This window comes from Carassius carassius, chromosome 20, assembly GCF_963082965.1.
Source record: "Carassius carassius chromosome 20, fCarCar2.1, whole genome shotgun sequence".
Classification (NCBI taxonomy): Eukaryota; Metazoa; Chordata; class Actinopteri; order Cypriniformes; family Cyprinidae; genus Carassius; species Carassius carassius.
In genome coordinates, this window is record NC_081774.1 from 4,668,253 (window position 1) to 4,696,163 (window position 27,911).

General features: G+C 36.6%; 1 protein-coding gene across 1 annotated transcript; it reads left to right on the forward strand.

Moving 5' to 3' along the window:
• Positions 1-784: 784 nt before the first annotated feature.
• LOC132096106 (cullin-3-B-like) lies at positions 785-27,867 on the forward strand. Its single transcript, XM_059501269.1, has 16 exons — positions 785-1,006; positions 18,101-18,298; positions 18,788-18,901; positions 19,448-19,608; positions 19,766-19,880; positions 20,138-20,366; positions 20,493-20,638; positions 20,845-21,021; positions 21,874-22,044; positions 22,145-22,252; positions 22,421-22,545; positions 22,682-22,778; positions 25,799-25,933; positions 26,027-26,213; positions 27,053-27,198; positions 27,286-27,867. The coding sequence occupies exons 1-16, from the start codon at positions 923-925 to the stop codon at positions 27,415-27,417; spliced, it is 2,325 nt and encodes a 774-aa protein (XP_059357252.1). The 5' UTR covers positions 785-922; the 3' UTR covers positions 27,418-27,867.
• The last annotated feature ends 44 nt before the right edge of the window (positions 27,868-27,911 follow it).

The window sequence follows — 27,911 nt, forward strand, 5'->3', positions numbered from 1 at the left end:
TCCTATTGCATATTGTGTTTTACATGTTGATAAAGTTGTAAAACATGACTGAATGTGCCAAATCAAACTATATTCATTGTGGTATCAAGTGCATCGCCTCTCAGACAACCAACAGTTAAAATGTAAAATGTGCATTATTATATAACAAAATATCAAACATAAGGCATCTTTACACACCCAAGTTAAGATGGCTCTGTGTCTGCTCAAATTACATTTTAAAGATGCAATGCTGAATCAAAACCAGACTAAATTATATCAGTTTAAACCCACCTCATCCCTTAGTATCAAAGTATACAGTTTTTACCAAAATACATTTATGCCACATCTGAGCAGCATTAAACCTCTTGTGTAAAGACATCAAAATGCAACTTCAGAAGTGGTTCTGTGCCACCTGCATAACTTCTGTCAGTCTATATAATAACGTACTATTTTTTTTATTATTATCTCAATATTCAATCTTCAAAACAAGGAATCTCCTATTAGTCTCGAAATCAACTCAATAAATGTTATAAGAAATAGACGTCTTCTAAATAATTAAATATAACGGTCAAATACAAACAATTATAGTTAGGAAACAAATTTTAAGAAAGACTCTTAGAACTTAGAAGACGCTTAGAACTTCCGTATTATTAAACTTCATAACAGTGTTTTAAACTACGATACCGGTGAATCCATGAATGTGGATCTTTCCTCAGCGACAGGCTGCTGTTTAGCACATGTCAGCCCCAGCTGGCCTCCGTTCTCGCGATATTGGGTTCATTACAGTTTGCACAATCATCACTCTCGCGAGATGTCATCCAGTCGTCCGCCATCGCTGTAGAGACAGAGGGAGAGAGAAAGCTTCAGGGACTCAAACCTGGGGGGGAAAGAGGGCGATATTTGTCCGTGTTTCCCCTCAACACACCCACCCTAACATCTGTTGATGGCATCACTCCCTAACCCAAACATGTCCAACCTCAAACCCGGCACCAAGAAGGACACCAAGATGCGGATCCGCGCCTTTCCAGTGAGTATAAGCCGAGATGAGCGCGCATCAGGCGGTAGAGGCTAGAACTCAAGAGCCGGGGATCGGGCAGAGCAACAGGCCACAGGGGGTTTAAGTGTTTTGAGGCTGAGTTTGAAAGCTTTGCTGAGACTACGGACTAGATAATGCGTGTAATCTTGATAATATTAGCGTCAGGGTTTTAAAGATGTTAATATGTCTAAGTTATTAGAAAGATGAGGGATTTGAAGTATTGAAACAGCCAGTGTAGAAAGTGTTCAAAACTCAATGATTCAGAGTCTTTATGTTTTGACCATAAAGCTGTACATATGTACAGCGTTGTAGATCCTACAGGGACCGCGGAGTCTTTCCTTTAGATCTGCTTGTTTTCTTTCAGTGTTTTGGTCTGATTTTGGGTCTTGTGTTGTCAGACTGGCCTGTTGATGATTTGATGCCTCTCATGTTGATGTTGTGTGTTTTGGTTCTAACTGATTGTTGTCTATGTGTGGTGTTGATGGTTAATTTTGTTATTGCCTTTGGTGTTGTGTATATTGCCAAACTGATTACACTGGTTGTGTTGTCTGGTTTAATTTAGTTTCTTGTCATTGGTTGGTGTTTGGTGTATTTTGTTATGGTGTATGGTTTTTTTAGTCTTTTAGATGCCAGGACCTCCAAATATGATCATCCTTGTGTGTAGGACCCCTTTCTAAAACTTTAAAGGCAGCTATATATTTTTATGAATAAAGACACAATTTATGTTGTGAAAAATGCATATTGTTTGTAAAATGAAAGTTTCTATCACATGGTGTTTTTCTTAGTATTTACAGATAGATGTGTTATTTATTTACCATTTTCTATGATTTATTTATGTGAATGTAATTTTCTAATTTGTTGTTTATTTATTTTTATCGTTTTTATTATTTATTTTAAAATCTATTTAAAAAAATCTCTAAACCTGTATTTATGTAAATGTATTTTTTTGTGATTAATGTAAATAGATTTTTTATTTATTTGTAATATATATTTTTATTACTTATTTTAGCCATTTTATTGATTTATTTTAGCCATTTTATTGATTTATTTTTTACATTTTATTTTCTAACGCTTTTTACGAACCCCCAGCACTCTCTTTTAAGCCCCCTGTTATTCATTTCAAAAACTTCTGGTATAGTCGGGTGTCATGGGTGTTGGTTAGTGTTTTGTAGATTATCACACTGATGACTGATGTCCTCAGCAGCTGTGTTTTTGTCTTAAACTGTCACTGCAACACACTTTGCATCAGTATGATGTACAGCTCTCTGCAACATTCTGCAATTTTCTGTTCTTTTATTAGCTCCACTCAGAACAAATTATGTACATTGCAGGACAGTCGGTGTGGTGGTGATGCTCTGATGGAATGAACTAGGTCAGAATAACTTGATAATATGCAGAGAAGTGAAAATGTTTCCATGCAGTTATTTTCTGCAATAGAAATATTCTTCTCTTTAGATTTGGAACCCCCCTGACACCTGTCAGCATGTACACAGAACTCAGGAAAAACATTTTGGTTAAGATAAGTGGTAATAAGATATCAATCTCGTTCAGAAACCGCATTTACCTTGGATTGTAGATGTCTCGCCCTGTTAGAGGAATTCATTAGAAATCTCAAAGCTGCCTTAACTTCTTGGTCATAGCATTACCCTCTCAATAAGTGACCTGTGTTCTCATCTGATACACCCCACATGCTCTCAGCTCTCATCTGCATTCAAACATGAACATGCAGTTCATTGTTAAAGATCAGACCATCATAGACACATTTTTGTCAGAATTAGAATTGTCAAATTCAAAGCCTGTTAGTGCACAAGCTAACTACTTATGATTCTTCTGATTGTTCTTGCTTTATCCTCCAAAACTCAGCAGTCCTTTTAAGTGCAAATTGTCCATCTGACTTTTAGTTTTTTTTTCACTTGTTGTCCTGCGGCCTGCCCTTCAGTCACATTTGTTCACTGTTCCAGGATTCACCATTTTATAGAATTGTGCATAATTGTTTTATAATTATTATATACACTGCTATTCTGCAGTTTCTTTCAAATAAATTATTATCAGCGCTGATGGGCAAGTGGTTACTGCGCCAACATATAGCACAACTGTGCTCAAAATGCAATATTATCAATAAATATTTTTAACCAATAAAAAATATATTTAAAAAATTACTTTTATTAAGCAAGGATGCAGTAAATTGATTGTGACATTTATAATGTTACGAAAGATTTCTATTTCAAATAAATGTTGTTGTTTTTGTTGTTGTTTTTTTACGATGTTTTTTTATCTTGAAAAAAGGTGTATCATGTTTTACATAAAAATATTAGGAAGCACAACTGTTTTCCACATTGATAATAATAATAAGAAATATTTTGTGAATTCATTATTTGTTTTATTTATTTATTTTTATTAGCATGATTTGTGACACTGAAGACTGGAGTAATGGCTGATAATTCAGCTTTGCCAGATCGGGAATAAAAACAAATATTAGGCCTATTAGTTAAAATGGTAATAATATTTCACAAATATGACCGTTTTTAGTGTATTTTTGCTCACAAAATCCAGCCTTGGTGATCATAAGAGACTTCTTTTAAAAACATTGAAAAATCTTCACAACCTTGAAGTTTTGAGTATTAATGTAAGTCTTTTAACTAATTTTTTAACTGAAGTTTCAGACTAGAAGTGAAAGACTAGAAGTGGTTATAGTGTTCCTGTAGATTAAACAGTAGAGCATGACACAGTGAATGCATGAGCTGATAAAATGAACACTGTGTAAATGTGTCTGGCAAACATAAATGTTAAATGTGCAAATATCAGGGTTAGCGGTTAAGGGTAAATAAAGGTATGGCTTACTGTTCAAAGACATTCTGTCTGCACTGAAAAAAAAAACCTGTTGGATTAACATAAAAAAAATATGTACATCGGTTGCACATAATAAAGTTAGGTTTATGATTTATACATGTTAAAGCTATATAATTTGTGCTTGTTAAACGAACATGATTTTTATATGTTCAAGATACATAATTTGTGCTTGTTAAATAAACATGATTTATATATGTTCAAGATACATAATTTGTGCTTGTTAAATAAACATGATTTATATATGTTCAAGATACATAATTTGTGCTTGTTAAATAAACATGATTTATATATGTTCAAGATACATAATTTGGGCTTGTTAAATAAACATGATTTATATATGTTCAAGATACATAATTTGGGCATGTTAAATAAACATGATTTTCATATTTTTCCATTCATATATAAATAAAACTAACCTGATTAGGTTTTAGAATACTATAAACTGACTTTAATCTATAAATGTATTTTTTACATCCACTAGTTTTAAGTACATTAACAACATTACTGTACAGCTTAAAAGCAGTAAGACAAGCAAACACGTTTCTTAAATCAAATCGCTGTATTCTTTTTTTAAAGTTACATTTTTTTACACTAAGTGCTATTAGAACATTTTTGAAGTTAAAAATAGCTTAGATTCCATGAACAAATGTCAATGAACAATGACAGCACATCAGTACTCATTTAATTTACTCATAACTTTAAGTCAAAGACAAGGCACTGTCAAACACGTTGTGTAAAAGTTTAACAGTAATGACCATTCCTACAGTAAACTGCAACAAAACAAACATAAAGACAAATACACCGTCAAACAGGAGTAGAGTAAAAGTATCAGTATCAAGTAGTCAAAAACATACCTTGACATTTTTGTTTTCAATTTTAAAATCATAAGTCAAATTGATGCATTTCTTTGAACAGTACAATTCATTTTTATGTATGTCCTACAGAAGTGAACAGTATCAAGTAGTCAAAAACATAACATTTTTGTTTTCAATTTTAAAATCATATGAGATGTCAAATTGATGCATTTCTTTGAACAGTACAACTCATTTTTATGTATGTCCTACAGAAGTGAACAGTATCAAGTAGTCAAAAGCATACCTTGACTCCTATCAGAGTGTCCTTTTAACCAATAGACCATGGAAACAGCTCACTCATAGAGTCTGTTTCTGAGAACTTGTGCTTTCTTAGATAGAGTGGAGCCATCCAGCTCCATGACTATCTTCTGCAGTACCTCAAATGTACTTTTCATTTCTGGTGGGTAGTTCAGATTCAAGGCATACATAAGGCCAAAAAGCATTGCTGTAGCTAATGCAAAGTTGTCTAAGCCTTGTAAGATGTTCTGGCCTTCCAGGACAATCCCGATGTCGTCTGATCTGTCACGCAATTTGAGAATGTATATTCCCACTGTGGTCTCCTCTGTTGATTTTTGGAAGTCTTCGTCACCATCCTGCAGAATGCACAGACAAAATAAGATTCGACAGAACACCGGGCACTGCTCTAGTAACATTCAAACAAATGCAATTTCAATAATTTAATAATGTAGATATCATGAAAAATTTGAACTTGTACATAACCATACAAGACCAAGAAAGACAGATGACTGATTACAGATTACTGATAGACCTCAGTTCTAGGATTGTGGATGGTAGTCCTACAAGTTTAGATCCAAGATATCCAATTGTGCAGTGGTCAGCAACCTTACCGCAGGCAGATGGATAATCACAGAATGGTTTGTTGGATCTGTCCTTTCTGAAACTTTATTAGTATCTTTTGCACCTAACTTAATAAAACATGCTATTTGACGATGTGGAATAATTCTCAAAATATACGTCCATATGCAATAGGGGTGTCGAAATTAATTGTTTCTACGATGCATCGCGATGCAGACAAGGACGATTTGGTATCAGTTCAGTAACAGACCATAACCAATAATAATGTACCGACGTGCTTTGTCGCGGTAGCATACAATAGCAGAGGGAGTTGAGACGCGAGTAATTAAAGCAACAATGTGTAATAGTTTAAGTTGATTTTTTTTTGCCAAAAAAACTTTGTTCTTCCAAAATTATGTTCTCATTAATGTGTTATCACTTCAAACAACTAATTAAGTATTCTCGTAAGTGTATAAGTTGCCATTTAAAATACATACGAGTGAATCGTTCGAATGGCCAAAGAGGGACATACCTGGAAATTCAACCTTTGTGTGCATCTCTAATGGTAACGTAATACACTGATGAATGAGCACTGTTTTTAAACGAAAATTTATTTTAAAACAACATTTATTTGACCAAATTTAATTTCCTAATGGCATAAACAGGCTTTACACCCTTGAAACTTAAACTGCAATGTAACTGTCTATGTCACTGCGACTTCCTGAACAGGTGAACACAAGCACACACAAATCACTTTGTGAAGTAAAATTGAAAATTGAGGATGCAATTGAACTAACCTTGTGTGTATTTGACCGTATTAGCACAATAAAGACTCGAAAGATAACTTAGTCAAGTATCCAGGCGCTATTAGACAGGCTGTTAGTGCGTGAGCTTCACACGTTAGAACAGTGCATCAGTGCGCAAATTAAATGTTTAACCGACAAGGCATTAAAGCACATGCAAATTATGAACTTTTGTGAACTGCAGTGTTCCGTTCCTCTGCGTTAACATTTAATGTGAATATACGTTGTGTTGTTCAGTATGTTGGGACAGAGGCGCCAGCAGCATGCACGACACTACGATATTTCTTCAGAAGCAGATTGTGGAGACATTTTAATCATCCACGATCAAAAATTGTCATATTGCACACCCCTAGTTCAGCTTGACATTAAATCTTGTAGGCTCTTTAATAAGCCAGAGTATCCTAATTAGGGCTTAGACTTCGAACTTCGTTATTCGAATATAATTCGAATATTTAAAAAAATTATGATATTTGAACGAATATTAGGCAGCCTTTAATATTCAATCCTTTTATGGGCATTATTTTATGTAAATGTGTTTGCTTGTAAACGTTGTTTTCGATTCAGATTGCGAGGCTTTTTCACGCATGGTGAAGTTGTGAATCGCGAGCTCATTAGCAAGGCTATTATTGGCCATCTGGGCTCCAGTAGGTGACGTGAAGCCTTGTTTATACTTTCGCCTAGATCTGCAGACTGCGGCACGCACCGTCTATGGCGCGCACCTCCACAAACAGACATTAGCGCCTATTTTGTATATATATATATATAAAAAACAAAACAAAAAAACAATGGTCGCGCACCAGCGCCTACGACAATCGCGTCTGACGAGGAGTTCGAAATCTACTCTTGGTAATTGCTGGCAGATCGCTGAACAATGTGTCAGTAATGGCCTCTATGGTAATGGCTGGCTGGTAGAATATGTGAGGGAAACAATCTGTTAATGGGCCATAATGGCTGGTGGGATGTGCTTGTTTTGAGGTCTACCGAATAGGACATAACTTTATTTATTTTGTCTTTTCAGTAGCCTACTTAGCCTGACTGGCTTATTTTATTTATTTTTGATAAGAATAGTGGATAAAACCTGTCGAAAGCATACTGTTTGTGTTTAATCCAGGGTCTGATTTTTTATCAAAATAAATAAAAAAAAAAGTCGTGACTGTGTTAGAAGGCATTTTAATGGTCAAAATATTATTAATAAATATTCGAATATATTCGGATATTCGTTTTAATATACAAACGAACTTCGAATATGATTTTTGGGCAAAAGTCAAAGCCCTAATCATAATATGGATAGTGTTCTCCATAAGGCCTGTTTTTAAAGGCCTATTAAATTGTAAAAATATTTGTAGTGCTTTTTTATTTGATTCTCAATTAAAACCACAATCTATAGCATTACTGTAAATAAAATGTAGTATTACTTGTTTGAGGAAAAAAAAAAAACAGAGCATTGACATTCAACAGAGCACTTAAGTATTACTTATTAATCCTGATCGGAACATCCCTACTTGCAATGGTTAATAAAAGTAATAACGTGTTATCTGTGGTATATTTTCATAGCAAATTCAGTCATTTTAAACCGTGAAAAAAAAATCCTGTGAAAGGGACTGATCAATTATCTAACTAGCAGGTTGATTAATGAGCTTTTTTTTTTTTTTAAGATAAATTGAACTTACCACATACTCTTTCACTAAATTGTCTGGGTCCTCGTTGAGGTATACGCAGAGCCCCTTGATAATACACTCTCGGCCTATATCGACATCATCATCCTGGCCATGGGTGACAAGCAGAGCAGAGGTTTTTTTTAATACATTTTTACCCCCACTGATCTATACAAATGACTGGATTGCTCATGGAATCCTAAACTCAAAAAAAGCACGATGTTAAGCCACCCGAAGTGTTCGAGTGGCCTTATTGCTATTCCCAACTGACTTAATATGCTTTTACGTACAACCTAGTCTTACAACTGGGTGTGCATCCAGATGGTGCAACCAGCCCCAGTTCTCCATTATATATCAGTGTTTTCCCCAATAAAATGTGTATACACAAAGCAAATCCTGACATACTTGAGCCATGGGTTCCATGATGGTCTGCAGTCTTCTTCCCATCTGCCCTCCTCGCTTTTGAAAGACTTTTAGAAGTTTGTCAGACAGCAAATCAATTTGTGACAAAAATCTGGACTGTAGGGATATGGTGGTAATACGCTTAAATTCAGCATTTATCTGAAAAGAGAATAAATAAATAAATGCATTTCAAAATACAGTTGAAACGCAATTTGTAAAGCTATACACTGAAAAAGGGTTAAAAACTATTAGCATTAACAGTTTTCATTAAAGACATACCTCGCTTACATCAAAAAGAGCTGGCCATCTTGCCCTGAAGTCTTGGATCATGGGTGTGTCACGAACCACCTCAAATCTTCTACATGAAAATGTCTTGTCCATTTTTATCCCAATCACCTTCCTGTTGTTGGTTTTCTTCACATCTGAAAGAAGCGCCACTCTCAGATTCTCAAGGCTCTCATCAGATTCTCCGGTGGGATGAGGGGGGCAGTAGTTAACTTCCGATCGCCGTGGTCTTTTGATGGCAGAAGCAGCACTTGTTTTGCCCTCTGGCTTATGCTTAACAGAGTTTACAACTACCTCAGGGCATCCCAGTTTCCTCAAGTGAGTGCGGTAAATTGCAAGTTTATTCTTTAAGCTAGCTTTCCAACCAGCATATCCTGTCAGGGAGCCTTTTTCGGTTAAACAAGGATGTTTCGAGGTGAGGGCCTCCCCAACGGCGTTAAACTCTTTATCAGTGACATAAACTTTATATTTCACAATTTCTTGAACCAGGCCTTCAAGAATGTTCGACTTCAGTTTAGGATCGGGAATAAGAAATGTACCCTTCTCTTTGTATGCTGCATTGCCTCGCTCAAGTTTCAGCTCTGCATCAAAGGACAACTGAGGGACACGGAAGACAGTGGGCCAAAATTGTCTAGAACTGGATGTCTCTAACTCTGTTGTGGAGAGTGTGTCAGTTTCAAGGCACATACTAGACATGGATAAGGATTCATCCAAAGAGGGATGGCAGAAAGCAGTCTCTGAAGTTGAAGGGATATCAGCACACTGTGGAGCTGAGGCCTCTGTCATGGGAATAATTCTGATTGTTCCTCTGTCCTGAACTTCATCAATTGAAATGAGGTTCATGAACTCGTTTCCAAATAGTGCATCCATAAACTGAAGCCTAAAGTTAGTTTTAACGCCACATTGTCTTTGTACCTCGGTAACAAGTTCACTGAGAGAACCTGGAAGTCCATTTTGAAAGTTCATTCTTTGACTGCTGTTGTCTCCAAGGATCACTTTAAGAATGGCTGGGGCCGTCATTGTCTGTCTCAATCTGTGAAGATGAAAAAAAGATTTAGGTTTTAAATTTTTTTTGCATATATATATATATATATATATATTTATCACAGTGCATGTGTCGTCACTTCCAATGGCGAATAGTAGGGTAAACGGACTTCTGGTCTAGTCTGTAGCAATGGTGGCGAGCACAGCGAGGAATTGTTTTGTTCCTAAATGTTGTAATAGTTCTACAAAACAGTCATATCTCAGTTTGCATTCTTTTCCGACTGATGAAAAAGCGAAGAAAATGTGGATTCATGCTATTCGGCGGGATGAAGGCAAACGTTTTGCAGTTTTAAAAGGGAGTACGTATGCGGGCAACACTTCACAAAATCTGACTACTCGTCAACAGCCAATCGTAAGTCGGATTCTGTGAAGTGTTGCCCGCAACCGAAAACAAACTATTACAACATTTAGGAATGCAACAACAATTCCTCACTGTACTCGCTGCCATTGCTACATTGCGACTAGACCGTGAGTCGGTTTATGCTACTATTCGCCGTTGGAAGTGACGACGCACACTGTGATAAAGGCCTATTAATTTGTTGATCTTCATTTTTTCTTCTAATGTTAACATGTATGTAGAGATAGCAGGTTTGTCAATTCAAATAACTAAGCTATATAGAACGGGAAATCAAACAGTAATAATTTTAGGACTGCAACTAATGATTATTTTCATTAAACTGATTATTATTTTACCAATTTGTTGTTTACTACCAAAGAGGTCAAATATTGTGGGGGAAAACCCCTATATCTTTTTTTTTCTTTCTTAAAACCATTAAAACAATACCATTTACATCCAAACAGATGACTAGTTGTAGCTCTACATCATTTCAAATTCAACCTGAAAATTTACATTGGTGCCTGAAAAAGACAAAAAAACATGGCCCACATGGAAGTTAGTAAATTAAAGTTAAATTGATTTGTTACACAATAACTCCTAAATTCAATATGCAACAACAAATATACTGAGAATATAAAGTGGCATGCTCATACAAGTCTAGCAAGTCAATGACAGACTAAGACAGAGCCCTTGAAATTAGTTGTCAGCATGCACACTATGACTTTGTATCTCTTCAAGGCCAAACTTAACCAACATATTGCATGCATATACCAAAAATACATGAAAACAAATTAATTGCCACTAGGTTAATTAACCAACCTTTTAAGAGGATATGCCTTTTCAAGGTCACCATACGGTCTGATCCCACCATGTAATCGGCCAAAGGATAGGTGTCAGTGAGTTCACTGAGTGCCAAAAGCTTGACTTCTCTTGAAGGCGACAGGTTCAGTTCAAAGGCTCTATAGTGTTCATTGTACCACCCCAACAGCACTTTCACGATGAAGAACAAGTTCTCATTGATGATACACATCTGAATAATTTCAGCAAATTCCGCTAAGCCACTTGCTGATCCATGAGCAACTATCATACCTTTGCTGTAGGTTATGCCACAAATTTTTGCATTCTTTGCAAGATGCACTTCACATGTATTAGGGCATTTAGACTTAATAGCCAAAGCCACTTCATCTTTCAGCACATCAACTGGGACTGTGGACACATTAGGTACATCTAGGCTAGATTTACCATAGGATGGTGAGTTGATGTGGAAAGCGATCATCAGCTGATGTTTTGAAGCCAAAGTCAAAGGTATATTCTTGAAGCAACTGGTGTGTTTCACAATCTTCTTAAAGAAACCATGCTTGGCTTCGAATCGCATTGTCCAGACAGCCGTTAGAGGGCCAAAATACCTTAACATCTGAGGGTAGTGTTCAAGATAGTGGTGTTTTGGTAGAAGTCTCACATCAGGGAACAGCTCTAAGTACCTCTGTCGGTGTTCCACTATTTTACTTTCAAGGTATGAGATGGATTCATCATTATGCACAGGAGCAACTACTAGCTCAACAATATCTTTTAAATCCATCAATACAAGCCATGCTGGTTCATTTTCTGGCACACAATGTCCAATCAGAAATGGGAGCAACCTCAGCAAGCTCCAATTTTCATGGGCATTGCCTCCAATAGTCTTCCGACCTGAGAAACTCTTTGGTACAACATGTGGCTTATTTGTTTTGTCTGACCATTTATAGGGGAATGACAATATAGCTTTATTTAGGTCATCAAGTGTAAAAAAATTATTTGATATCAGTAACGCCAAGCAGTAAGCAAGTTCAACCGGCACAACACCCTCAAATATGTCGTGAGCAATGTCAGGGGGAAAACCAGAGACAACATGAAAATGAGTCAGATTTTTGGTAAAAACACACTCTCGTTTAACTCCAAAACACTGTTTGCTGTTCTCATAAGCTATTTTAACATGGTCTGAGTGGACCTCTTGAGTTCTCGGGCTAAAAAACCCAGATGCAACACAGTGAAACCTAATATCACAACTTTTTGCTGTGCAAAACCGACATACGTAATCACCAGAAAAACTCTCAGTAAAGCCAGCAATACTGTGCGCTCCTAAGTTATCAGCCACAACACTATGCACTGTACCTTTAAGAGATGCACCTAATAAAGGGACATACACACCGTGATCCTCCAGAGTTTTAAGATCTTTCAGAAGAGGTTCGAAAACTTTGTCATAACCAAATGTTTTTACATCATCACTTTTGCAAAGCACAGCTAGATAAATAGATGATAAAGATGAGTGAGATCCTGGTGGAAGGTTTGCTAATATCCAATATACACCACAAAGTTTGTGTTTTTTCCTAGAGGTGCCTAGCGGATTGCAAGTCTCGAAATCATCCACATACAGACAAAGTGATATTCGTAACTCATCAGCATTCAAGAAGCAGTTATTTTTAAAATGCCAACCATCTTTAGGGGACGTGTATTCAAAAGATGGATCAAAATTAATGTCTTCCTTCCCTCTATGATTTTCAATTACCTTGTCAAGAATGATTTTTCTATTTAAAATTTGCTGTAATGATTTTAACACTGGGACATACTGAAAGGATCGTTTCTTTTTATGATCAAGTATGTAGGTAATTGGTTCCACAACACTAAATTTTTCTTTGTAATATTGTTTGCGTTGATATGAAGTAGCAAGAGGGCCTCCTTTTTCAATTGCTTTTGGAACAGGGTTAGATGCACAAATTGCAGTAGTAATTTCTTCAACTACAGAATCTGCAACTTGGATGTTGTTGCGCTTTAAGATATCAGTTACAAAACTTCTAGATACTGGGACTGATGCAGAGCTTATTAAGTGGTAAACTTCCTGTAAGAATTCATCAATAGCTGTGCCTGGCACATGAACCAAATATTCCAACTTCAGTAAGGCTGCTGCAAACTGCTGCTCAATTGCACCTGAGAATGCCTTGTCCTCATTCCAGTTAACGGATGTACCAGATGAGTCCTCCTCAATACAGTCCTCATCTAGACCATCAGGAAGGGAATGATCTACTGACAGAGATGCTACTGTAGTTGTTTTCACTATACCTGGTTTAAAATCAGCTAGGGTGTGAGGTGTATGTCTGCGACTCTTGTGAGCTTTAAAAGTTCCATAAATACAGGTCTGAAAACTACAACCAGAAAACATACAACTAACATTTACATTTTTCTTCAGATGCGAGTTGATATGGACAAAGTACTCCCTTTCATTTGCTAGGTTATTGCATGAACATAAGTGGCAGCTGAATATAGACAAATCTTTTAGTGTCTGACTTTCTTGTGTAGAATGCACTCTACTTTGATGTACAATTAAAGCATTCCATGTCTTAAATGTGCATGGGCATTCTGAATACGTACATGGATAATGGCTTGTACGTCCAAAGTGTGGATGTTTGAGTTTATAATGGTTTAGTAATGCCAATCTACTTGGAACTGCTACTGAGCACCTTTTACACTGCCACATTCACTGGAGAGAGAGAGAGAGACAAAAAAATAATAATAATCAATTTTAACATTTGCATAGAGAGTAGGGCTGGGTATTGACACAAATTTCAAAATTCGATTCACAAGCTTTCAATTCGATTCGATTCAATATCGATTATTTTGGACATCAGGTACAATACATGGCAACTTTTCTGCATTGGTGGCGGTCATAAAAACTTGCCAGATTTATTCAAACATGCATTAAATATTGAAGAACATAAATAATTATAATGAATATTTAATATGGTGCATATATTTACATCACACCGGCACCCAGTTCGCACATCTAAATCAGTTGCTTATATTTACAAAATGTGCCTACAATAGCATTATAAGTCTTTTTAATTAACATATTAATAAAAACGTTCACGAAACTTAACGAAATGTTTAGTGAAATAAGAAAACATTTAACAGATTGTTATTAGCTGTACATGTTCTCATATCCATATATTTTGTTCTACTAATAATCTCAAGGTTTACTGGGTTTTACTTTTGCACGATTCTTTTCTAGTGTGATATTTGTGGATGTACTAAAATAAACATTGTCACGCGTGTTCTTACTTCTCACCGCACCGCTGATTCCTGGTGGTTTAGAGGACAATTACTTGAGTTGCCCCCTGTCGTTTCAAAGAATAGTACAATGGCGAGCGTGTCAATGCCTTGTCCGTTTGGGGAAATGCACGCGCAGTCAGCGGAGGCTCGGGGTGCGGTTTCGTAAGAAGACGGACGTATTTGAAATCTGAGACTTTTTTTTTATATCAATAATAACAAAGCACAAAGATTATTGTGAGTTATTGGATGGGATGTGCGCTACAATGTTCCATTCATTCGTCAACTGAAAACAGGAATCCTGGTATTTAGGAATCGATATCGGTTCGTAAAAATTAGAATCAATTAAAATCAAGAAATCGATATTTTTTACCCAGCCCTAATAGAGAGAAATACTGAAAATAGAAAAAAGCAATCAAATATACTTGCAGTAGATTTACAAAAATACTCACCACTTCTATAGAGCATTTGCCAGTCAAATTGCACTTGACTAGATGAATCTGATCTCTGTAAAATATAAAAAATAATGCATTAGTTTTAAAGCAATAACATCTCCCCAGAGGTAGGCTAGTTAAGGATTTTAGAGAATTGAGCAATTTCCTTCTTAACTTAAAAAAAAAACTGATAAATTCTTATTGTAACAGTGTTGACAATAAGTCTTAAAATGAGCTTTCATTAGTTTTTAACAGATCGTAGTCTATCCGTGATTCGTACTGACTAGGCTTTCAGCACGCATGTGATTTGCGGATTAATTGCAATTTTAACCGCCAGTTTTGTTTTGATAGATTACACATTCAATAGATTTTAAACCCTTCCTGGGCTGGAAGAGGCAAAAGAGAATTCGCCTCCTAATACTCGCGCGCACAGCCGCAGAGGCGCACACACATAGATGTGACACACAAAATTATGATTATTATTATTTATTTCAATTTCGATAGCACGTGAAGGCAGCATTAGAGAGCCAAGCATGTCACTGCAACTGGAGCTAGAGGCTTCATTTGCCATAGAAACAGTGTCCTGAGTCACGCATGGGTATTGGTTGGGCCAACCTGAAGCATTTTTTTTTTTACATTTTACTTTTTTCCCAGCATAAAACACAATTTTAAGACCATGTAAGATTTTTTGTGAGGATTTGAAATATGACAATAAATTTGAGTGTGGAAAGCATTTTATGAGATTTCAGTATTTCCCAATTTAAGTCGATTACGTTCTGTAACATCCCCTCCCCCACCCCTTTGGCTCAACTCACTCCCTGACAGGATTTTTCCATTCGTTGCAATTAAGGCGTCAAGTGAAATTACTTTCTTTGAAGGAGAATTCGCAATAAACGGAGAATAACAATTATTTTCTTTTTTGATCAAGTTTAAAATATTATACAGTTCAGCCAAACGGCCTTTTAACGTTCTGTAAGTATCCCCTCCCTCCCCCACCCAAAAGTATTTGGCGCCATCCCTCCCTGACGCGAATTAGTTGTCATACACAGAATAAAAAACGAAAACATATGCCTTAAGGACTGTAACTTGCACAATTTGAAAAACGTTCATACAAGTCATGATGTAAAACAGGGGTTGCTGTTACCGTTAACGCGAACCAGCGTTTAACATTCGCACTTTTGCCTTTCCATAAAATCAGTAAGGTAACTACATAAAAACGTTTACCCAAGTGAAAATACGTTCAAACGGACTACTAACTGTTTCTAAAATGACATTTCAGTTCAAAATATTAATTACCTTCAGGGTTTAACGTTCCACCACGATAACTTGCAGATTCCACCTTCCAAAGCGAGAGAGAAAATGGTGGACTGGCAAGCAGAAGAGCAGTTACCTTTGCGTGACGTGTTCGCAGGGGGCGGAGTTTCCAGAGAAAACATAACTAATTTCTTTCATTTAAACATGATTATTTCTAAAAGGTTGAACATCCTTCAGCATTAAATGAATGGCACAAGACTAAAATATGTTTAGATGAGAAACATAAAATAATCATGTAGTAAATACGAAATGCATTTGTGCAAATTCAACAATCTGCCCATTGCCATTTTTTCAGTGTGGACTTTCTTCATCAGTGTCTTTGCATGGACATGACCTGAGCCTACAGAAACCCAGTTTGGAAACCTACTTACTTGCTTGACACATATGCACACGTTTTGCTTCAAGGATTATTGTATATGGAAAAACTGGTTCCTCTTTGTGTTAACTTAACCTTTTCGAAAGTGCAACTCCACTGTCTTCAGGTAGCCTTAAAGCATAATGTTGGAAAAAGTGGACGGTCACACTCACACCCATACTGATTTTACCCATCAAAATGGCTTTAATCCACAGACTAGACTGCACCGGTATCAGGTCTCAAGACCTGTCTGTTTTAAGGCTTAGCAGAGAGAGACAGACAGGTGTGAGCGAGGCCTTCTCTGTGTCTGAGTCTACAGTGCGTGTTACTTTGATCACAGGAGCTGTTACTAACACCGTGACAAGCATTATAATTAACAAGAGCTGAATGTGTTGAAGTGTTGTGTTTTGACATGAATAATTACAAATGAAATTCACACATATGATTGATTAGCCATCAGACCTGTTCTTTGTGAGATTAGCTCTGCTGAGTCACTTGAAGCTTATCAAGAGCTCTGGAGTTGGGCCGAAGGTTTGGTCGTAACGGAAAATTGATTTTGCTAGCCCAGTACCTGCCAAGGGTTGAGCATATGAGCGAGTGACCTGCACATTAAATGCACTTTAGAGTGTTGTAAGTGAGTTGTTTTACTTTTAACGAGCCCGGAACCCAGCCCAGTTTCCTGTGCTGAATAAGGTCTTCTCTTTTGTAAGGTTGTGATGTGTGCAGAGAGAGCAAAGTGAATCTCAGGGTTGAGGTGATATACAATGCAGTTCAAAAGGTTGAGGTCAGTTAGACTTTATTCAGTAGATATGCATTAAATTGACCAAAATTGACAGTAAAGCAATATGAAGGATGATGTGACACTGAATACTGGAGCAATGATTCTGAAAATTCATCCATTGCAGAAATAACATTTACATTTGAAAATAGATTCACATTTTTTGTTATAATAATATTTTGCAATGTAATGTTGAAATGTAGACTGAGTGTAATCAGAAACATTTAACTTTTGAATGATAGTTCACAATGTATTAGGGATGGGACGATAACCGGTTTTATTGATAACCGTGATAAAATGTGCTGAAGGTTAGTAATATCGTTTAAAAATGAATTATCATTAAAACCGTGTTTGATTTTCGCGGTTTTAATAACTCACTATTAAATCATGTCCAGCCAGCAACAGTCTGACGCAAGCGCAGCGCACAATGTTTTTTTTGTTTTTTTTTCGAGAAGGAATGGCGAAAGTCAGTGACTTTTCTATGCTTTTCTATGCTTCTACACTTTTCATTGTAATGAAGGAAATGCCACAGAATTTAATCTTTCTTTAAATTAAGTGCATAGAGTTGCTTGTTTTATTAGTTGTTTGTTGATTATTAAATATAAAACTTGCTGAAATGTTTTCAGTGTGAGCATCAACTATTTTTGAACACTTTCATCTCGTTTCAACAAAACCGTGATAATATTGATAATCGTGATAATTTTAGTCACTATAATCGTGATATTAAATTTTCATACCGTCCCATCCCTACAATGTATATTATTTGACTAAAACGTACTTGCCAATACTATAAAAGTTTTGGCCATTACATGTAGTTGATAAATGTTACGGCAGTGTCATATCAGTGTTTCATTAACTTTATAAATCTATGCTTTGTTTTGGCTACACATTTTGCAACCTTCCAATCAGAAAGAGTATGTATGCAGCTTTAATTGAAAACATAAGTTGTTTAAATTAAATCTTAGTCCAATTAGAAACACTGCTAATAAAAAAATTAAAAAAACAACCAATGTTGGTCAATGCTGATATGGCGCATCTCTACTAAAACATTTGGTATCTAATCTTCATAAGCGTATCTATGTTTTGTTTGTTTTTGTAGATGACCATGGACGAGAAGTATGTGAATAACATCTGGGATCTTCTGAAGAACGCCATCCAGGAGATCCAGCGGAAGAACAACAGTGGGCTGAGCTTCGAGGAGCTCTACAGGAACGCCTACACCATGGTGCTGCACAAACATGGGGAGAAGCTCTACACGGGCCTCAGAGAGGTGGTCACCGAACACCTCATCAACAAAGTATGAGCTCCTGTCTCACTCTTTCCTGTAAGATCTTTCCTGTATGGCTTTAGAGAAAACATATGAAATCTGCATTCAACTTTTGAGTGTTAAAGTGTGTCACAGACTTTAGAAGGGAGTTAAATGTTGTCTAATAAGCTGTGAGCCACAAGAGACTGTGTGTTTTTACCTCGGCTTACTGCTTAAAATACCTGCTTAATGAATTTGACGGAGTGTGATGTGAATTGAAATTGAACAGATTGATTTGAGAAGATCTGAAGGACACCGTCTTCCAGCTTAACTACGTATATATTTATATATAGCTTAATGAAGACCCTGGGGTTTTATCTCTGGTGCTGGCTGTTAATGATGTCAGTTCTGGAGATGAAGCAGATGGCGGAAACCTGCCTGTCCCAGTGGTGATGTCATTGGATGTCACTCAGGTGGATGAAACCCATGTGCTTGAGCTGCTCTCATAACAGCTTTCATTTTTTTCCTCCTTGGCTTCAGGTACGAGAAGACGTGCTTCACTCGTTAAATAACAATTTCCTGCAGACGCTAAACCAAGCGTGGAATGATCATCAGACTGCCATGGTCATGATTAGAGACATTTTGATGTACATGGTAAGTTGTTTAGACATTCTTTGGTGGGATGTAACTTTACACATGTTTTCTTTGGTTTTTAGAGGGTTCAGGGAGGAACTCATGGATAAGGCAACCAACCAAAAAGTGTTAATGATCCTTAACATTTACTGACCTGACTATAGAATGCTATCAGAAGATAGTGTCACTCGTTACCTTGACAAAAACCATTAGGATTTTTCTTTTGGCATTTAGAATAGGCTATAAAGTACACCACAGTCACATGATTTCAATGGAACCATCACTAAAAATATCACAAGGGATTTTACTGATGTATTTATGTCATAGAATAAAATGAGAAAATATACCAACATGACCTTATTTCAGGCATTTATTCAAAAAAATAAATCATTTTGAAAATCTAATTATGATAGAACCTTGTTTCTGTTTTTTTTTTTTTTTTTGCCTGCAAAAAAAGTGTCATATTATGAAAACTAATTTGGAAATGAGACTTGAGAAAGAAATTTGGACACAACAAAGTCTGGATTTGAATCTGCATGAACATTTTTTTTTTTTTTGTCTATCTAGGACCGTGTGTATGTTCAACAGAATAACGTGGAGAACGTCTACAATCTCGGCTTGATCATCTTCAGAGATCAGGTTGTGCGATATGGCTGCATCAGAGATCATCTCAGACAAACTCTACTGGACATGATCGCTCGAGAGCGCAGAGGAGAGGTGGTCGACAGGTATGTGTGTGTGTGTGTGTGTGTGTTCTGTCATTCCATCTCTCATCAAAGTGTTTTAGTTAAAGAATGAAAGCTTGTAGTTGGAAGTGTACTGATGCATACACGGTTGTAGAGGAATGGATTTTTATCTCGTTTGTGCTGACATGTTTTATGGCAGAGGAGCCATCAGGAATGCCTGTCAGATGCTGATGGTTTTGGGCTTAGAAGGTCGGTCCGTCTACGAGGAGGATTTTGAAATCCCGTTTTTAGACATGTCTGCTGAGTTCTTCCAGGTGAGTGCTGCTGACCATTTTGGATATAACAGAAGATTTCCATATCTACCAAGATTTTTTTCCAGTAAAGAAAAAAGGCTGAGAAGAACAAATTCAGTACTTGTGAGGAAAAAAAAACTCAAATCAAATGCAAATTAATCAATTCAACTAATTGCATTTGATTAATATGTTTGACTGGCTCCGTTGACCACTGTGTTATTTGTAATGTCTCATTTTTTTGTTTGTATTTTTGTGTGTGTGTGTGTGTGTCTGTGCAGATGGAAAGTCAGAAGTTCCTAGCGGAGAACAGTGCAAGCGTCTACATCAAGAAAGTGGAAGCTCGGATAAACGAGGAGATTGAACGAGTGATGCACTGCCTGGATAAATCAACGGAGGAGCCCATTGTGAAGGTGGTGGAGAGAGAGCTCATCTCAAAGCACATGAAGACCATCGTAGAGATGGAGAACTCGGGACTGGTCCACATGCTCAAGAATGGAAAGACGGAAGGTGAGCAGCTGTTTGTGTTTCGATCTGTCATCTAGCTCTGAGTGTCAGGAATTAGGCTTTCTGTTTTTCTCTCTTGCTTTGTATTTCATTCAATTTCTCTCATCTTTTCTCACATTTCTGTGGCAGACCTGGCGTGCATGTATAAGTTGTTCGGTCGGGTTCCTAACGGGCTGAAGACGATGTGTGAGTGTATGAGCTGGTACCTCAGAGAGCAGGGTAAAGCGCTGGTGTCAGAGGAAGGAGAGGGCAAGAACCCAGTCGACTACATCCAGGTACACATTCACCAACACGAAGGAACAGCACAGACAATTAATTCAAAACAACAGGACTGGCTGAGTCTGATCCTGAATAGACAAAGGAACAAATCTGCTAAGGTTAAGGAGTTCAGACTTGTAAAAATGTGTCAGTACAGCAACCTCAACAAACTGTAGCTTTGTAATAAGTTGTAAGAATGCTCCTTTTCTTGTGAATCATTTAGGGTTTGCTGGACTTGAAATCGCGCTTCGACCGCTTCCTGCAGGAGTCTTTCAACAACGACAGGCTCTTCAAACAGACTATCGCTGGAGACTTTGAGTATTTCCTCAACCTCAACTCCAGATCACCCGAGTACCTCTCGCTCTTCATCGATGACAAACTCAAGAAAGGAGTGAAGGGGGTAAGAAATTAGTCTTAGGCCATCTTTAGCTTGTAAGATGAAAACTCTGCCTACAATTTTGGTCAGGTCTGTCTTCAGTATTGCCACAAAAAACACTATTGTGCTCCATGGACATTTCTGTCCAGCGAAAGCGAAAAGATAATGCATATGAGTTTTTTTGTATAATTCAGACATGGATTAATTGATGAATGAACACCCACATGAACAAACAACACAACTAAAACTATTAAAAATCATTTTTATTCATTGAAATAAAATATAAATATTTGATTAAAAACATAGACTTAATGAACTTCAATGAATATGAAAAATGTTGCCTTGATAACTAACTGAAATAAAGTAAGTTCATGTTGAAGTTCTAAAATTGCTGAAACTAAAAATAAAGCTAAAATGAAATATTTGCTATAAAATGAAAAGAGCGCACAACAAAATTCATAGAATTTAGACAAAAAAATTTAAACTAAGAATTAGAAATGCAAAGCTAATTGAAAATTATAACTGTGAAAAATTATACGGTAAAATAGTGTTCGTTAACATGAATAAAAAAATACTTTTACATATCTACTAATGCATTATTTAAAAAAATAAAAAATAAATAAAAAACAAAGGTTGTCATTTAAATTTTACTTAATGGACCTTGAGCTAACATGAATTAACAATAAACAATTTAAATAATGTTAACAAATATGAATAAATACTATAACAACTGTTGATCATTGTTAGCTAATGTGTTAACTAATGCTAACTAATGAGACCTTATTGTAAAGTGTTACCATAAATGCTATAATAGTTTCGAAATAATACTGAAACAAAGATATTTATTACTGATCTCTTAATTGTGTTTGCATTTAGCTGACAGAACAGGAGGTGGAGTCCATCCTGGATAAGGCCATGGTGCTGTTCAGGTTCATGCAGGAGAAGGACGTGTTTGAGCGTTACTACAAACAGCACCTGGCCAGAAGACTCTTAACCAATAAGAGCGTTTCAGATGACTCGGAGAAAAATATGATCTCTAAACTAAAGGTGAACATAATATTCTTCATTACTCTACTTCACTGTATTCCTCTGTGTGTCTAATGTGATACTCGCTCGCTCTCTCTCTCTCTCTCTCTCTCTCTCTCAGACGGAGTGCGGTTGTCAGTTCACCTCTAAACTGGAGGGCATGTTCAGGGACATGAGCATCTCTAATACCACTATGGATGAATTCCGCCACCACCTGCAGACATCACAGGTGCAGAGACACACACATACACACATATTTGCTAACTAGAACTACTATACCCGTAAGGGTTCATGTACACCAAGTCCACATTTACAGGAAAAGAACATTGAAACGATGCATCCATTTGAGTTCCTTCACACCAAATGCGAAACTGTGTGGTTTGTCTTGATGTTGCAGGTGTCTCTCTGTGGGGTTGATCTCATGGTGAGAGTTCTGACCACAGGCTACTGGCCCACGCAATCAGCCACGCCAAAATGCAACATCCCTCCCTCCCCACGCCATGCATTTGAGGTCTTCAGAAGGTAAGACTCAATGAAAATTAGTTAACAGTATTTAGGAGAAGCCGATATTCTCAGCTTGACACGTTATAATCACTTATGAAATGTGTCTGTATGTCAGATGTGTCTTCACTTGTAGCTTTTTACTCTGTCTGTGCAGGTTTTATTTGGCTAAGCACAGCGGCAGGCAACTTACACTCCAGCACCACATGGGTTCTGCAGACCTCAACGCCACCTTCTATGGAGCTATCAAGAAGGTACAGATACGCACAGAAAATAAATAAAATTTACTTATTTATTATACTGTATAAAAAAAATTAACTTTATATATATATATATATATATATATATATATATAATACCAAATAACAAAATATTATAACTGATTAATTATGGCATTATTTCCCTGTCAAATGTCGAGAGCGCGAATTGTAGCGCGAAAGTACATTAATATAATGCGCAAGCGTGAATCTCTCTGCTCGCGCGCAGAATATAATGTGCGCGAGCGCGAATCTCTCTGCTCGCGCACGGAATATAATGTGCGGAGCGCGAATCTCTCTGCTCTGCTCAGATACACGTTGCTCTTGTAAGATGGTTCTCTGGGCTCGCTTAGAGAGTATGCCTGCACTTAAAACGTGTTCAGTGCAATCGCGAATCTCTCCTCTTCGCTTAAAGTAAGTGTGTAAGTGCTTAGACTGCGTCCCGTGCGTTCGCGCATTGCCAAGTACTCTTCTCTGCGATTTCTTTCTCTTTGGTCTTGGCATAAACGCTGTCAAAACGGCAACAACCAATCAGAAATAGGCTTCAACGACTGACCAATGAAAACGCGACATCGTACATGGAATCTTATTGGTTGATATTGAACCGCACATGGAACACATGGAATAAGTTCACTGAAGTTCAATCACGACGATACATTCGGCGGATCCATCTTGGCTCGTCTTGATTGAACGTCAGTGAATTTATGCCATGTTATGATTGATGATCAGCTGACTTTCTCAGACCACATTGCTAAAACTGTCCGATCCTGCAGATTTGCTTTATTCAACATCAAGAAGATCAAGCCCTTTCTTTCAGAACATGTTGCACAACTCCTTGTTCAAGCTCTTGTTCTGTCCAGGCTGGACTATTGCAATGCCCTCTTGGCAGGTCTTCCAAACAGTTCTATAAAACCTTTACAATTAATCCAGAACGCAGCAGCAAGATTAATTTTTAATGAGTCAAAAAGAATACACGTAACACCTCTGTTTTTCAATTTGTACTGGCTTCCAATAGCTGCTTGCATAAAATTCAAGGCATTGATGTTTGCCTACAAAACTACAACTGGCTCTGCACCCATTTACCTAAATTTGTTACTTCAGACTTATGTGCCCTGTAGAAGCTTGCGTTCTGGAAGTGAACGTCGCTTGATTGTGCCATCCCAAAGAAGCGCAGTCACTTTTACGGACTTTTAAATTAAATGTTCCCTCCTGGTGGAATGACCTCCCCAACTCAATCCCAGCAGCTGAGTCCTTAGCCATCTTCAAGAATCGGCTTAAAACCCATCTGTTCTATCTTTATTTCACCCTCTAACACTCACTATTCTAATTCTATTCTTAAAAAAAAATCTAACTACTTTTCTTATATTTTTGTATTCTATTTTCTTTTCATTTATTATGCAATTGTGTGCGTATGTATGTATACATTTTTTCTGTGATTAATCGCAATTAATCGCAATAAAAAAAATGTTTTTGTACGTTTTTAATATATTTTTTAATGTAATAATTTCACAGTTAATCAAATTAATGTAGAAACAACATAAAGACAGTATATTTTAAATGCTTGTTTAAATGGCATCTTTTTATGAATGAAGGCCAGTATTACTGATATTAATACAGCTACTGATTTTTTTTTTTTTTTTTTTACATTTATTATTCGGCTTCAAAAATATAACAGTTTTTAATTTAAGTAAACTTAAAACAATGCTAACATAAACCCATAATAAATGTCATGTTTACTCCTGCCCTTCCTGTCTTAACAGTTAGGAAATATACAGAAATTTAATAAAGTTATCAAAGTTATATGCAGTCTGCACTGCATAAACTATAAATTAAATAGTTAATCCTTATTAAAGCTACAAAAGTTATTTAGTCAAGAGCAGCGAGTCATTTTCTCTGTTCCCTTTGTTCTTTAACTTTACTGACAGGAAGCTTTATTGGCTGCTGTCCCTTTAAGAGCAGACAGACACGCGGATCTCACCGTTTATATACTGTCTATGGATCTCGCCTCATTCTCTCACAACTCTTTTTGTTCATTTTAGACTTAATATAAATCATTTAAGATTGCTCTTATGAGGATAATTGACAAAACTGGCACTTTGGGATGTTTATTGTTAGTTCAAGCGCTTAAGAGAACTGGATTCTGGCGCCCTGTCTTTGCACTGTGTGTGTGTGTGTGTAGCCTACGTGTGTATGTGTCACATAAGGGCATTCACAGACAGCGCATTCTCTTTTGTCTTGCCGTGCTTGAAATGTTTAAAAGCATTTCAATGAATAAGAGCGTGATCATATAATGTAAAGCTAGCCAACGGATGGCAGAAAATACGGATGCTGCGTTAATTGTGTTAAATATTTTGACACGTTAAACCAGACAAAAATTAATCGCATGCGTTAACGTGTTAACGTTGACAGCACTAATATATATATATATATATGTATATGTGTATAAATGTATATGTATATGTGTGTATATATGTATATATATATGTGTATATGTGTTTATATATACATGTATATATATATGTATATATATACATATATAAGAGAGATTCCCGCTCGCGCATTATATTAATGTACTTTCGCGCTACAATTATGCGCTCTCGACATTTGACAGCGAAATAACGCCATAATTAATATAGATAGAAATTGTAGAGATAATGATTAAATTGTAAACTTTATTTTAAATGTAAACATTTATAGACATTTAAAATACTGTTGAAATTACCGTAGTATTTTTGCAATTGCATTTCATGCCAGTTTTACACACACACACACACATATATATATATACTTTTAAAACATATTTCATGTATTTAAATATTTAAGATATATAATTAATAAATTAAACCGCAGGATGCAATAATCAACATATGCTGAGCTGAGTAGCTCCACCCACAGTGGAATAGCATTGGTCTAAATCCTCCTCAGGAATAAACAATTAAGTCTATTTCTCACAGGTTGGTTGTTTGTAATAAATGGTTACATTTATTTATTAAATAAATGGTTAATTGTCTCTTTAGGAGGATGGCTCTGATGTTGGTGTCGGTGGGGCTTTGCTAACCGGCTCAAACACACGGAAGCACATTCTGCAGGTGTCCACCTTCCAGATGACCATCCTCATGCTCTTCAACAACAGAGATAAGTTTACCTTTGAGGTAAGCCTCATGTGCACCTGTTCCTGATCTAAATGCCCTGCTTACCCAATCGGTTTCTCCTTCACCTATGTCCACCCTTCTTTAACCCTTTAGGAGATCCAGCAGGAGACAGACATCCCTGAGCGCGAGCTGGTCCGGGCCCTGCAGTCTCTAGCCTGCGGGAAGCCCACCCAGAGAGTTCTCACAAAAGAGCCCAAGAGTAAAGAGATCGAGAGCGGCCATTCGTTTACAGTCAATGACCAGTTTACCTCCAAACTGCACAGAGTCAAAATACAAACAGGTATTGTACTGCCACAAGAGGGCGCTATTGATTCAGAATTAAGGGACGAAATAAAGTGGACGTCTGAAAGAAATATGAGGGTTTTTTTTTTTTTGCTTTAAGGATAACTATATGGTAGTTTACTCCAAAAGGCAGTGACATAATGGATCATTTTAACCCATGCATGCATGAAATATAATATAATATAATATAATATAAAATAGTTTAAATACATAAATAACTCATCTCAGGTATTTATCTGATTAAATACTCTCTAGAATGAGAATGTTGTTCCCTTTTAATATAATCTCACCCTTTCCTTTTTACAATAGCAAGTAGCAAATAATATTTGATCCTAAAACACAAAATCCATCTGATTTATACCAGTGAAATTTATACATCATTTGAATGCTAAATAAGCTTTGTTAGGTTGGGACAATATTTGGCGGAGATACAACTTTTTCAAAATCTGGAATCTGATTTGCAAAAAAAAAAAAAAAAAAAATGAGAAAAACACCTTTAAAGTTGTCCAAATGAAGTCATTTGCAATGCTTACTAATAATTAAAAATCAAGTTTTGATGTATTAACGGTAGGAAATTTACAAAATACTTTCATGGAACGTGATATTTGCTTAATATCCTAATGATGCATAAAAGAAAAAATCAATCATTTGGACTGATACAATGTCTTGTTGGCTATTGCTACAAATATATGTGTGACTTATGACTGATTTTGTGCTCCAGGGTCACATATAGCATTTACTATTATTATTATTTTAAATTAGCTTCAAATGTAGAAATCTTTGGTAGAAATTTTTTTGTAGAAATTTTTACAAACTCTTTGAATCCGTCTCCTGCAGTTGCTGCTAAGCAAGGCGAGTCAGACCCGGAGCGCAAGGAGACACGGCAGAAAGTAGACGATGACAGGAAACATGAAATCGAGGCAGCCATTGTACGGATCATGAAGTCCAGGAAGAAGATGCAGCACAACGTACTGGTAGCAGAGGTGAGCGTGTGTTCTTTGCATGATGTTTATTAGTTTCAAAATTTGTATCTGTAGATTTCTAATCTTCGTTTGCTTGTGTCCCATCAGGTGACCCAGCAGCTGAGGGCACGGTTCCTGCCGAGCCCCGTGGTCATTAAAAAGCGCATAGAAGGACTTATAGAAAGAGAATATTTGGCCCGGACGCCGGAGGATCGTAAAGTCTACACGTATGTCGCGTAGTGGATTACAAGACCACGCAAGGAGATGAACGAGCGACACAAAGACAGGAAAAATAAAATTATTCTGAACTGCTTTTCGCATGGATTGGAAAGTTCCTTTTAAATGAGATGAGCTCTGGGTAACGGACTAAAGCAAACCGAGTAATCACAAACCATACAATCTGGAATATAATCAGAAATCCATAATTGTGTTGTAGATAATTTTTAATTAGGTCACTCCCACTCTTATGAGAATCTCAGCTATGAATGGATCCAGCTTCAGTCACTTCACCGTTTGACCCACGTAGAGATCAAAATGAAAAGAATCCCTTGGGAAAATGTGAATGCACAGCACATGTTTTTGTTGTTTTTGTTTTGTTTTTTCAATACTGTATAAAAGGCAGAATTATTAAAACCCTAACAAAACAGCCAAAATATGGCAAAGAAATTCAATAAAATTTTTTGATATTGAGCCTTTGCTGCCTTCTTGCAGAAGCCGTTGTGGTAGCGTTGAGA